The sequence below is a fragment of the Uloborus diversus genome, unplaced genomic scaffold, assembly GCF_026930045.1.
Source record: "Uloborus diversus isolate 005 unplaced genomic scaffold, Udiv.v.3.1 scaffold_1343, whole genome shotgun sequence".
Lineage (NCBI taxonomy): Eukaryota > Metazoa > Arthropoda > Arachnida > Araneae > Uloboridae > Uloborus > Uloborus diversus.
The window spans coordinates 8,711-22,867 of NW_026558036.1; the positions used below are offsets into that span (position 1 = coordinate 8,711).

At 30.5% G+C, this 14,157-nt stretch overlaps 1 protein-coding gene across 1 annotated transcript in view; it reads right to left on the reverse strand.

Annotated features, from left to right (window-relative positions):
- Positions 1-6,885: 6,885 nt before the first annotated feature.
- Positions 6,886-14,157, reverse strand: part of LOC129232733 (ras-related protein Rab-4B-like) — a gene marked incomplete at its 5' end in the record, with an annotated part of 34,852 nt that continues 27,580 nt past the window's right edge. The window contains 3 exon segments of the mRNA XM_054866844.1: positions 6,886-7,817; positions 9,295-9,390; positions 13,439-13,593. Coding sequence (XP_054722819.1) covers positions 7,705-7,817; positions 9,295-9,390; positions 13,439-13,593 — 364 coding nt within the window. The 3' untranslated portion in view covers positions 6,886-7,704.

Consider the following 14,157-nt stretch of genomic DNA (forward strand, 5'->3'; position numbering starts at 1 on the left):
GGGTAAAGAAATATTTGCTAAAAAGTTGGAATATGGACTGAATGTTTTTTCGACATTTTTTTGTATATGATATGATAATTATAAAAAATAAAACATGCCATACATAGTGTGATTCTTTATTATATTTTACACTATTTATTCTTTGTAAAACAAATAAAAAACAGCTCTTCCTAATACATTTTTACCTTCTAGATGTAATTGAAATATAATCACTGCCAAATCACTTGATAGCGCTATTTCTAATATAAAATATTGACTCGGGGAAAATATTACGTAAGAATGGGTCGAGCCCCCCCCCCCCAAAGTAAGGATATGTAGAGATTTTACCAACACCCCCCCCCCCCCTCAAAATCCCTACGTAATTAATAAATGGCGCCAAAGCATTTCCGATCCTGCATTGCTATATGATTTCAAGTTTTCTGGACGCACCCAACTCTTCTCAGAAGTTCTGAAACGTTTAACTGAGACACCTTGTACACATTTGAAGAAGGAGCTTAATAAACTTCGTTGGACAATTCATTAATGGGTGATTTTTTAATATAATAGGATTTCTTGATATAAATAAAGCTAGAATGTTGGAATTAATAAATAATAATGATATTTTATTTAGTTAAGTTTTCTGTCTTTTCTACCAATTATAATCTGGATACCACCAGAAGGGAGAGGAATTAGCACATAAACCTGTATATTTGACTTCAAGACAGTTGCCAAACCTTATATAGGGGATTGTATAGTCTCCTCTACCTTAAGAAAAATTCTAATAATGACATTGTAAACATACTGTGGCGATAAAATGCAAGAAATGCTCTTGAAACTTTCCACAAAAGTCGAGTTTTTTTTTTCTTTTCAAATTTTGTGCCAAATGAAAATTATTTGCATCACAACTTGAATGATCCCAGCTTACTGATATGGCAACCCAATTGAGGAGCCACAAAATAGTCCAGGATCTGAAGGGGGTTGAGCATGCATGGAAAGGCTGACGCAATATTATTTCTGATTATTGTTACAGGCACGATGGTGATTATGTAACCACATGTCGTCGCACCCCTGGGTGGTCGACAACCCCGGGGGAGGGGGGGGGGGAAGCAGTGGGGAAGCCGTTTTCTAAAACACTCATAACTCGCGAACTATTTGAGATAAAACATTGAAAAAAGTGGCAATCGACGCAACAAAACAAGGGCTTCATAAAAGATAAATTTGATTATGGACCTGTCTTTGTTGGTTTCTAAGTAAAATTCCATTTTTCGAAAACAAGCAAAATTTTTGAATAAAATGCGCAAAACAAACTTTTTTGAACAAAATAAATTCCAAATCAAAATTGTTTGATTTTTTTTTTCAAATAAAGTTCAAAATATCATTATTCAGTTTGTTAAAATCATATAAGTACTGTTAACGCGTTGAAAAACGAAATGACAGTAGCACGCTCGAACACAATTTGCATTATAGTTCAGGATCTGAAGGGGTATTTTGAGCATGCATGGAAGACCTGACGCAAAACTATTTCTGATTAGTGTCACAGGCACTATAGTGATTATGAAACCACATGTCTTCGCCCCCCTCCCTGGATGGTCGAGAACCCCGGGATAGGGGGGAAAGCAGTGGGGGGAGCAGTTTGCTAAAACACTCATAACTCGCGAGCTATTTGAAAGAAAACACTGAAAAAAATGGCAAAAGAACAAGGGCTTGAAAAACCTAAACATGTTTATGGTCCTATCTTTGTTGGTTTTTAATTAAAATTCCTTTTTTAGCAGCTATGCAAAAATTTTGAGTAAAATACAAAAAGCTTTTTTTTGAAAGATAAGTTCTTTTTTTAAATTATTTAACCGTTTAGGGAATCAACAAAACTTGAAACTTCATTATTCAGTTTGTTCAAAACTACTTAATTATTACCAACGTGAGCGTTAAAAAGCGAAATAGAAAATGCAAGCACTTGCCTAAGTTAGCGCATTGAATAAAACGGCAGTATGCTAAGGAGAAAAAAATAGCCTTATTATCCTTATGACGAACTATTCATTCTTCAGTTTACAAACTTATTCTAATTGCAAAGTATTCAACTATGGCTTTAATTTTGTTATATACTGCTTTAAATTTGAGAGGAACTAGGGAACCAGGCCCAGAGTAGTTTTAATTCAAATACAATTTTAATTTATTTATATTAATTTATGTTTTCATTTGCACAAAAGAATATTGCGGGTATTGTTTTGCGGATATTGCTTTTTATAATTTACTCAACAAAGAACAATGATACAAGAAATAATATGTACTAAATAAATATAAAAAATGAGAAGCTTGAGCTTTTATGAAAACGAATATAAATATAAATTATACACTAGAGTTCTAAAAAAACTAATTAAATAAAATTAGTAAAATAATGCGTATTAAAAAATAATTGTAGAACATCAATATGCATACATAAAGCATAAATATATCAGAAATTCTGAAACCTGGATCATACTCTTTTTTGTTGACTTGTAATTGTTCTATTGAATCGTTCTCTTCCGAGCATTTTGTAGTTTATGGGTTTTTGCTTTAGTCTTAAAAGCACAGTATTTAGAGCAAGATGAATTATTAATAAAAAAAATTACAAGATTATTTACAGTTCTTGCCTGCGCAGGGTGGAATTAAACCCTCTGGTAACATTGGCTGAATCATAAGGTGTGGAGCTTTACTGTTTTATTTTCATTTAAGTGAAACCCAAACTTGGTTACATCTAAAGGCACTACTAAGGTACAGGGGAATTGATTCAATAGTAGAGTTGAGCAATAAGCACATGTTGGGAAGAATTGCAGGAGCATGGTAAAGAGCTGATATTATATTTATTTCTGATAGAAATGACAAGAAATTATTGTGTGTGTGTGCAATGTACTTTCCGGAACTTCTGGTTTTCAAGTTATGAAAACGACAGTGAGATGTACTGATCCTGTTTAAGGTCCACTCTTGTAGTTTGACTATTGGAGAGAAAATTTTATTATTTTTTATTTGGAGACCTGCAAAATCTTTGCTACATTTGAAAGTAGTGTTTGGTACATTATGGATCAGAGTCATTCCATCGATAACTTGAACTTTGTTCTTAAAATAGGGTGCTTCTTCCAGAGTTTTGCTGCAAGAAGTATCATTTTCAATTACATTCACGAAATCGGACCTCGCGCTTTGCTTCAGTGAACCATTCTGATGAACCTAACCTAGCATTGGGCTTATTGTATGGGAATGATTTTTAGTTGTACTAACATCACTATTGAGCTAACGTTTCCCAGGTTAAATGTTTTTTTGGTTTTCTTTTGCTGTTTTGCAGTCGCTATTGAAGACATTGCCATTGCAGGACTTCTCTGGATAAGAGACTATTCACATTTTCTTTAACGTTCCACTGAAATTTTGATGCTGCTTATGTGGCAATAGCCTCGCTCACTATGTTTCATAACTCAGGTGTAAAATCTGCAAAAGGGTTACCCTAATCATTTATCCTTTCCGTAATTACTTCGTGTTTGCAAACTTGAATGTTTTAATTTTTAAAAAAGTGCCATTGTGACCCATACTAAGCAGCTATAATGTGTTAAAGGTTAAGTAATTACTTAACTGGGACATTGTTTTGAAAATATTACGAAATAAAACCGCCAAAACAGGAGAGCCACAAAATTTGCTTTGGTTTACGTCGAGTCTGCAAGGTACATTTCGCAAACTTGTTTTTTTTTTTTTTTTTTTCCTTTTCTGAATTACCTCAAATGCTTTTTGAGCTTGCTTTTATTTCACTTTTCAACGCTTTGATAATATTTAAGTAATTTTAAACTAACTGGATAGTGATACTTCAGATTTTATTGGTTCCTTAAACAGTTAAATAATTTTGATAATTTGAAAAAAAAGCGTATTTTATTCAAATTTTTTGCTTGTTTGCGAAAAATAGAATTTTACTCAGAAATTAACAAAGATATGATCATAGTCATATTTAGCTTTTATGAAGTCCTTGTTTTGTTGCGTCGATTGCCACTTTTTTCAGTGTTTTATTTCAAATAGTTCGTGAGTTATGAGTGTTTTAGCAAACGGCTCCCCCCACTGCTTTCCCCCCTCCCCCGGGGTTGTCGACCATCCAGGGGGACGAAGACATGTGGTTTCATAATCACTATAGTGCCTGTGACATTAATCAGAAATAATTTTGCGTCAGGTCTTCCATGCATGCTCAAAATACCCCTTCAGATCCTGAACTATAATGCAAATCGTGTTCGAGCTTGCTACTGTCATTTTGGTTTTCAACGCGGTTAACAGTACTTAAATGATTTTAACAAACTGAATAATGATATTTGGACTTTATTTGAAAAAAAAATCAAACAATTTTGATTTGGAATTTATTTTGGTCAAAAAAAGTTTGTTTTGCGCATTTTTTCAAAAATTTTGCTTGTTTGCGAAAAATGGAATTTTACTCAGAAACCAACAAAGATAGGTCCATAATCATATTTATCTTTTATGAAACCTTTGTTTTGTTGCGTCGATTGCCACTTTTTTCTGTGTTTTATCTCAAATAGTGCGCGAGTTATGAGTGTTTTAGAAAACGGCTCCCCCACTGCTTTCCCCCCTCCCCCGGGGTTGTCGACCACCCAGGGGGGCGACGACATGTGGTTTCATAATCACCATCGTGCCTGTAACAATAATCAGAAATAATATTGCGTCAGCCTTTCCATGCATGCTCAACCCCCTTCAGATCCCGGTCTAAAAAGTAGGGCAAAGAGTTTTTTGTTGTGATACATGACACAAAATTATGACAATGCTTGTGTAGACAATAACATGAAAATTTATATAGGTAAATAAAAGAATAAAAAATAAATAAAACAAAGAAACATAAAATATTGAAAAAGAAATGCTTTAATATCTTTATTTTAAAAGAAAAAAACCTATTTAAACTAATTAAACAAAAAAAAAAAAAAAACCTTTATTTTAATTTCAGGTGAAAGAGAAAAAGCAACTAGTTCTACATATTTTTATTCAAGAAACCAACTTTCTTTTCCACTATATTTCACCTTCATTAATTAAGTAAACTTATTTATTTTAATCTAGAAGAATGAATTTTATGAAATGATCCTTTTATGGTTTAAATCAAAAAATAAACTAATTAAAACTTACTGCAGTGTAGCAGTAAGAATAATATGGCACATAAAGATTTAATAATAAACAAAAAATAACTTTAACTAAAAAGTTTGCAAAAAGAATTTTTACCTTTTAATGTTCAATGGTATAAAATTGAATCACAAACTTTTATTTGATTGTTATTACCTGTAGATACCTTGATTATAATTTACAATGGTAAAACATTTATTTTTCATATATTTTATTTTATTTTCTGCAACTAGTGTGATTCTTTTTGAAAAATAGCACTAAATTTTGCAGTGCAATAAATTTTGTGAAGTACACAAGTTTTTAAGAATTTATGAAACTTGTACTATGTACAGCAAATATTGTTTCACTTTTAGAAATTTCAAATATCTAAATTATCGCATTTACAATCTACCACACATATGTACTTTACATTTATGTACACATAAAAACACAGTTGTTTCACAAAACTGATCTAATAAGCATGCAACAGAATATTATTATTATTTTTAATTCTGTTTGTATTTGTACACTGTTCAGAATTTAAAAAATTAAAATACTTGATGCAAAACTATAAATGTATTTCAATTCATTAAAAAGAAAAACAAAATACGGAACTGACAGAATCTTTTTGCATTAGTTTAGGTATTGAGATAAAAAAAACAATAAAACCTAAATTATTGCTTATGTTTTTAGTTATAAAAGGTTAAGAAATAATTTATCATGATAATTGTAAAACTATTAAATTAGTGTAAATTCCTTTTTGTAGCTGGCAAGTATGCTGCTCATAGACCCAAAACAACCATATTTTTTTCTACTCCTTAAAATAAAATGCAAAATTGAGAATTTTTACAATAACTTTTCCTTCATCAAAAAAAAAAAAAAACAAAAAAAACTCAAAAGCTGTGCTTCATTTTTCTTTTTTTAATGTTACCTATTACCTATGCATTAAATGTCACAGCTTTATATCCTGCAATATAGACCTAGAAAAATGCAATATAAATAAAACAACCCAAAACTTTTAAGATCAGAAAAGTTTTTAAATCTATATTTTGAAAAGGTGTAAAATGTAAAATATCATGAACAAATTTTACAAAAAAAAGGGGGAGGGGGACTATTTAGTGTCTTTTTTAATTCCTAATTTACAAGCTAATTTGCCAAAATAGTTGCAGAATTTTTACAAATGAATGTACAAGTTCTAAGTGTCTCTATTTTGGCTAAAATAGTGGTGGCAGTAATTTCTGTTCAAAACAGTCACACCCATCAATTTTAGTCAATTGTAACAAAAAAAAAAGTGCACAATAGGTCATTGAAAACTACTTTCTAATATTAACTTTGGAATTGATAAATAATTGTTGTTAATAATTTTATCTACCATTTCAAATATTTTATAAGTCAAATATTTTAACTTCATGTTAAGATGGTGAGTGAGATGACAAAATGACCATAAAATGATCTCAAAAATTTAAAAAAATCAAGAGTTCCAAAAAATGAGATAGAAAAACAGATTCTATTTTTAATTTAAAAAAAAAACCTGATGGTATTGAAAGTACTTATTACTGTTATTTTTTTCTCTTCCTCCTGGGGGGAGGGGGACCTAAATCTTTAAAATTTTAAAATATCCACAATTACAGTTACAGAGTATTTTTAATAAAATATATTTTGTATGTCAGCTACATTTAATCTGCAAATGAAACTTTGTAATCTAAGAATTATTATTAGAAGAGTTATGACAAAAAATGTAAAACAAAATTTCTCAAAAACGTTTTAACAATGTTAGAATAAAAGTACTGCATTATGAAAGAACTAAAAGCATCAAAAGAAATGTTAATAATTTTATTTGCTCATTATGTACAGAAATAAAGCACCCAACTCATAAATACTGATATACACAAGGTGTATCATAAATTAAGAAACAAACAATTGAGAATTTGAACCAAAGATATGCTTCTTAATTTAAAATATGACAAAGTCCATACGATAATTACACATTCCTTAAAATTTGGCATAAAAGTTAACACTTGTAAAGTACATGATAAATGCATGTGAAAATGCTTGACCCCACTATGCACATAAATAATACATGTTGAAATACTTAAGATTTAAAAACATACATTAAATATTGGAGGGTATGGAATCATTATAAACCAAAAGCATAAATGAAATAATACAGTTCTAAATAAAACTGTTTTAAGACTCACATAAGAAGTTACCAGTTTATATTTTAAACATTTGAATACAAACATATACTCCATTGATATTTCAAACAAATTCAAATGTATAAATACATTATCTATATATATATAATACATTATTTATAAGACAAACTTGGCTAAATATAAAACAACGATAAAATGAACAAGTATATACTAAAACTTCATATATTTTTCCAGATATATCTTCATTACAAACAATTATTCACAACCAGTAAATTAAAAATTTCATAACAATAACAAAAATGTACACTCACATCTTCGAGCAAGAAACGTAGCATCCTACTCGACAACACGTTACGAGAACATATTGACTAAAATGTACAAATGAGAAAATAAACTTCTTTGGAGCCAAGATGCATTAGCAATGCTGCATTTAGCTCTCATAGAAAAAATTTCTTTTTATACTGCTTCAACAGGCACAATCCAAAGACCTCTGCTGCCGCTGTTGGTGACGGGTAAGCCTGCGCAGAGATGCATCACCATACTGAATACCAGACCCTATTCTTTCAGGATCAAGCTCACCTGTAGGAATTTGATGAATATAGTAAAGTACTAAAGCTGTCACATACCAAGGCTAGAAAAATCTTTAAAATTTTACATGCCCGAATAAAGTTTTTACATACCCAGTTTTTTTTATTGTACAGTAAAACCTGTAAAGCTGACCGCTTTTTTCGGGCACGGAATCAGCCCTTATCATATAAATCAACCTCTGTAAGTTGACCACTAAAGTAGTACACCACGAGTGGTCAACTTACACAAGTTTCACTGTATACTAGCTGCATTGCCCGGTTTACCTCGAAAATAAGTTTTAACAAGTGACGCATGTTCAACAAACAGGCTTCAATTAGAGAAAAAAAATATATACAACAAAATTTCCCATCAAAATAATCATTTTCAAAGAAAAAAATGGCAAATTAAAAGTTCCCGAAAAAATTAAATGCAACCACCCATAAATACAACTCAAATCCTTAAAAAAAAGAAGATAAATCGCTAAATAATAATCAAAAGGGGAAATTTTTACCTCATAACAAAAACAAAATTTTATTTTGTCACAAATGAGAAAAAAAAAGCGGCAATCTTCTGAACGCTAATTTAAAATGAGATTGCGCAAACAATAGTTTTCTCTATTTAAAAATTTTGTTCCATTACGCTTAGCAGGGCTTTTTAATTTTTTCCCCCACTGATTTTACAATCTTCTTCTTCTTTTTTTTTTTTTTTTTTTTGAAGTTTGAAGGAAATGAAGGAACTCTAGGGTGTTTTTCGCAGGCGCTCGAATGGGACCTGAATTTAAAAAAAAATCGCATAATTATTTCAGGTATATAGCACATAAATTTTAGAAGCCGTAACCTATAAATTTTTGGTTGTAGGCAAAATTACAATGAATATTTTAATCATGTACAATATGCATTATGATGGGGTGAGCCATTTAGATATGGGATATCTAATTACCTATGCAGGATATATTGTCAAAATAGTTATGAAGTATTTAAATGCAAAATCAAAAATCATAATTTTTCAAATCAAAATCGTAATCGGCACATTATAATTGTAATCGATTACATTTTTTAAATAATATAATCATTGCTGTAATCGTAATTACGTTTTGGCAGAGGATTATAATTGTAATCTCTTATTTCTCAAGCTTGTAATCAATTACAATCTTTCGTAATTGACTCCAAGCCTGGCTAGGATGTTATCACAGGCAATTCCTTTAAATATTTTACCACAGGTAATGGTGCAACTGCTGGAGATGTCTGCTTCACATAAAAAGGTGAATGGTGTTAAAATATGACTAACTAGTCATATTGAGCAGCTAGTTAGGAATTTTTTCTTATATAAAGAAATTACACATTGAAGTTAAAAATAAAGGCCTTCATTCACGAAGTACTGATTAATGTAATACTAAAATGAAATATCATTCAACACTAACAAGTCAAAAAAAAAAAAAAACTCTGTAAATAATTGCAGTAAAATCAGAAAAAGTTTTTTCGTAACATACCAGCTTCAATCTTAGCCAAAATGGTCTTAGAACACTTCAAAAATGCCTCTTCTACATTCTCACCAGTTAGAGCGCTAGTTTCCAGAAACATCAGCTCTATTGAAGAAAGATGATAGTTGAATTACGTACAGAATATTCAACACTTATGCTAGTTTACTACATATTGCACATTCACATTAAATGGACTAAACTGTTAATGTTCAATAATATAAATGTTAAAACTAACCAAGAAAATAAATACATGAAAATAAACTAAGTATTGTATAAAGAATTTATTGAGATTGTATACAGAATGGATAAGTGGAACAAATTAAAGAGTAGAAATATGGTGGCAAAAATCATCCTGTTTATGAGAAGACAAGGAATTCATACATCAAGCTATTTTCTATGTTGCACATTGAGTTCTTAGACAAATTTGTAGAAGTTACACTCGCTTAATATTTTTCTGTTTGGCAAATACATTTCTTGACATGTACTAAGGAAAGTGATTAAAGTAAACTGCTGTTTTGTACAGTCAGACGAAGATGTGACATCAATGATGAAACAGCGATGTTTAAAAATCAATGATCAACATCAAAAGACAAATGTGACCAGTAAACCAAAAAAAAAACATGTTCTGAAACATTGATTTTTCTTTTTTGAATAGACATCTCTAATGAATAAGTCTAGAGCAGAATTAACTCAAAAATGTCCATGTTTGTTAACTGTGACGATGCAATCATATATGTATTATTAAGTTCAATTGGAAGTCTACACAGTTTTTTGAATAGACATCTTTTCTTTAGAATAGAAGTTTTTTAGAATAGACATCGTTTCTTTTTTGAATAGACATTTCTAATGAATGAGTCTTGAGCAGAATTAACTCAAAAATGTCCATGTTTGTTAACTGTGATGATGCAATCATATATGTATTATTAAGCTCAATTGGAAGTCTACACAGTTTTCTTGGATGCAGTTGAACTTAAATTAAACAAAAGAATAATTACCTACTGTGCACAGATTTAAATTCTAAATATTCAAATACTAAAAAAGAAGACATAGGTAATTCCAAATTTTAAATTATAACAAATATTTAACATAACAATATGCAGACGCTATTAATTAGTCGCACCTGTTTATCTCAAACCTGCCTATCTCGAAAACCAACCTTATATCAAATTTTTTTAATATCCCTAGCAAGAATTCAATGTTCTTTCCAGGGTTGTTTGGTTTAAACTACGTTCGTTTAAACCGTGGTTTGAACCAAAAGGTTTTCAAAAATTTCATGGTTTTTCCCCAATGTTTTCATAAATTTTACATATTAATGTAAAGAGGAAAATCTAATTAATGTAAAGTAACTAGCAAAGCTTTATTGATTAATTACAGATTTAATAAATTTAGAAACTAATATTTTTTAAGGTAATGAAAGTTAGCTAAATAGTTTTTTTTTTAATCCATGCAGTTTTTCTATTAGTACATAAATATATAAGGCGGAGAAATTTAGTTTTTCTAAAATTACACGTAAAAAAATCCAAGTAGCTCTTTTTTACTTTTTTAATTGCCAATTTTTTTAGTTTTTTGCATTTCAAAATAGTCCAAAAAACATATTAATGCCAATTTTCACCCTTTAAAGAACTTTTTTGATCCCAATATAATAAAAGAAGTCTCATGTATGAATGGTGGAAGAATCAATAAGCATTAATTTTTAATAGTCTTCATTTTCAAATATGTTAAAAGAGTATTTTCATTAAGTTTGTACTGAGGCTTTTAGTTAAAATGATTTTTTTTCTTTGATAAAAAAAATGGTATTCCTAAATGCATTAAACCGGGAGAAATAATGCCTACAGCAGAAAACAATGATTTTTTTTTAAAACCTACTAGTCCTGTTTCTATAATTGTTGTCACTGGTACTACATGATTTGTGTGTGTAACTTTTTTTTTTTCAATCTTTAAACAAAATATGCGTTGATCTTTTATTTTCAAAGTTGTGTAATGTACGACAGACTTATGATTCATTTGTAGATACTGCAAAATACTTTCCATGTTTCGAATATGTGATTTTGATTTTAATTTTACTTTTTTATTTATTGTAGATAGCTATAATTTGGAGGAACAACATTTGCAAGAAATTATTCTTGGTTATTTGTAATTAATAATGTCTGAACTATCACAGTAAATTATTTCTTTGATTATTTATACCAAGATCCATTCATGTATTGTATTTTTTAAAATAGGTAAAGATTTTCAAACAATATTCAAATATAAAAATCTCTAAGTACAAAGAAATGAAGTTACAAGATTTTACTTTTAATTATTTAATTAATAAGGAAGAAATTTGGTACAAATAAAAAATGTTAAACATTCCTTAACAATTTAATTCATAAAATTTTTATGATTTTCCTAAAATAAAATTGTTTTTTCTTTCAAATAGTGTTAAAAACCAAATAAACCCGGTTTAAACCAAAAAAATGTGGTTTGGTTTTTTTTTTTTCAAAAAAAAAAAAGTGGTTTTTATACCAACCCTGGTTTTTTCTTAAGTTTATCTCAAAAAAATTTCCCCAAAAATTTCCAAAACTCGAATTCCAACTATACTGTTATTTTCGATTTTGATACTCAGCTACCAGCTGTCTTTATTACCATATTTTCCTTGATGTCAAGAAGAAAATGAACTTTTGATGAGTCCTTTTACTGTACAAATTGGGACGTAGCAACATATTATCTGTAAGACATCAGCACCCCCTCTTCACTAGCACTTCGGCCTACTCATTGCCAATTATGCCACAGTGGCCTGAGACTCACCAGAGAATGGTTATCTTATTCATTAGTCAAAAATTTTTCTAATAGAGAGCTAGGTATCCAATATGTTCCAGGAGGCTGGGTTGTAAATTGAGCAAATGCTGTAGATAGCAGCTCTGGAGTTGGAGAGGATAACGGCATTTTGAAACTTGTTGCAACGGATAGTTAATTGTCTCAGTGTTATGCGTACGGCTGAAATCTTTCACAGATGCTGTACAGAAATTTCAAATTTAACAAAAGATTCCTACCTACACCAGTGTTAGGTTGGTCATTATAAAATAAGGCATTGATATTTACTCTTAGCCAGTAATGGTTCAGAATACAGACTACTTAAAGACACTAAAGAAAGAATGCAGAGAACTTGAGAAGCCATATGAGGCAGTGAGAAGCAAAGGGATGTAAGTGCAAAATTAAAAATTTGGAGATAACCAGTACACATGGTAGGTGAACCTCTCCTCTGTCTTGGGGCAAGAGATGGTACTAGTAGCTTTGGTAGTTGCTGCTATACAGCATGATTTAGAAAAAAATTCAATGAAAGTCTACCTAGGATCTTATCTTTAAACATGTTTTACTCAAACCTTGAAAATGTCCACTTACATCCCTTTGCTTCTCACTGCCTCATGTATCATATATTACAAACCATATTTAGCACTTTTTAAAGCAATTGTAGAAGACTTCTCCTAATTTCAAGTGTGTCTTGCACTCAAAACTGATGTACATCAAACTACTTTAGTGTTTGATCAAAATTTCCACTTGCCTATTTGATGACCTTACAATCAATACAATTTTCAAAAGAAAAAAAAAATCCTAAAACAAATATAAAAACTTCAAACTGGCATTTATAAACTAAGCCAACTAACAAAGACAATTTCTAAAATTTAAAAAAAAAAAAAAAGACATTTGTTTTGGCATTGCAAGGAACACCTTTTTCAATGCAAAAGATTGCTTCCCAACATTAGCTTTTGTTGGATGTCTTTTCATCCATAAACTCAGTTCTTTTGCATTGAAAAAGGCACTCTTTGCAATGCCGACACATGTGATTGCAGTAATTTGCAAGTTTAGGGGCAATAACTGTTGTTTTTAATTTAACTTGCACAAAGGCTAAAGAAAATCAATCGCGGTTTTAAAACTGTTCAAATCATAATGGCGGTTTTAGAATTGTTAATAAGTTACAGGAGGTTATTCAGAAGCTTTACACTGGAGTTCCGAGATTTGTCAGTTAAAATGTACAAATTCTGTGGAATACCTGGAAAAGTTTCATTCTTAAAAAACAATTGTAAATGCAAGTTATATGCTTTCCGGAAAAAAAAATCTAAAAACACCCAATCTTATGGGTTGTATATTTTTTTTTAACAACAATTCTATGTACCATTTTCTTGGGCAAATCTGCTTGCTTCTAAAAATGTCACTTCTCTATCTTCTTCCAAATCCTTTTTGTTACCCACAAGGAGAACAGCAATATTCGGACTTGCAAGTGTTCTAGCATCAACAAGCCAGTTGGACAGCGAATTGTAAGACTCGCGGCTGAAACAAAAAGCTTGGTTTAACACTTGTAACCATGGGTGCAAGTTTGGTGATGTGTTCAAGACGGAAAATACAGAACCCCTTCCTGTAAATTCACTATAAATGTAATAAATTTGAATTTTTAAGGCTTCAGTTTCTAAATTTTTCTCTAGGAATAGTACCCCCTTTACCTATAAACATGATTTATGACTGCCTAAAAGTTTTAATACTTTAATTTTGGAAGCTTTTTGAAAGAAGCTTCCTACACCCTTCCCCCTTAAGTCATCCCAAGATAGCCCAAGACAGAGCTTTTAAAATTTCAGAAACGGAAATATTTCTGGCTTGGCCGCAGAATACCCCCCCCCCCTCTAATTGTGCTTACTAAAGACTGTAAGTTTGAGTTTCAGATTAATTTTTCTATTGAAAGAGCAACTCTCCTCCCACATCATCAAAGACAACTTTAAGTTTTAAGACTTCAGTTTCGAGAAAGACCCCCGATTCCCTAACTCTTAAATCACTCAAAAATAGTCAATATAGCATTTCAATACTTCAGCATGAAGAAATTTTCTGGTATGTGGACGTGCT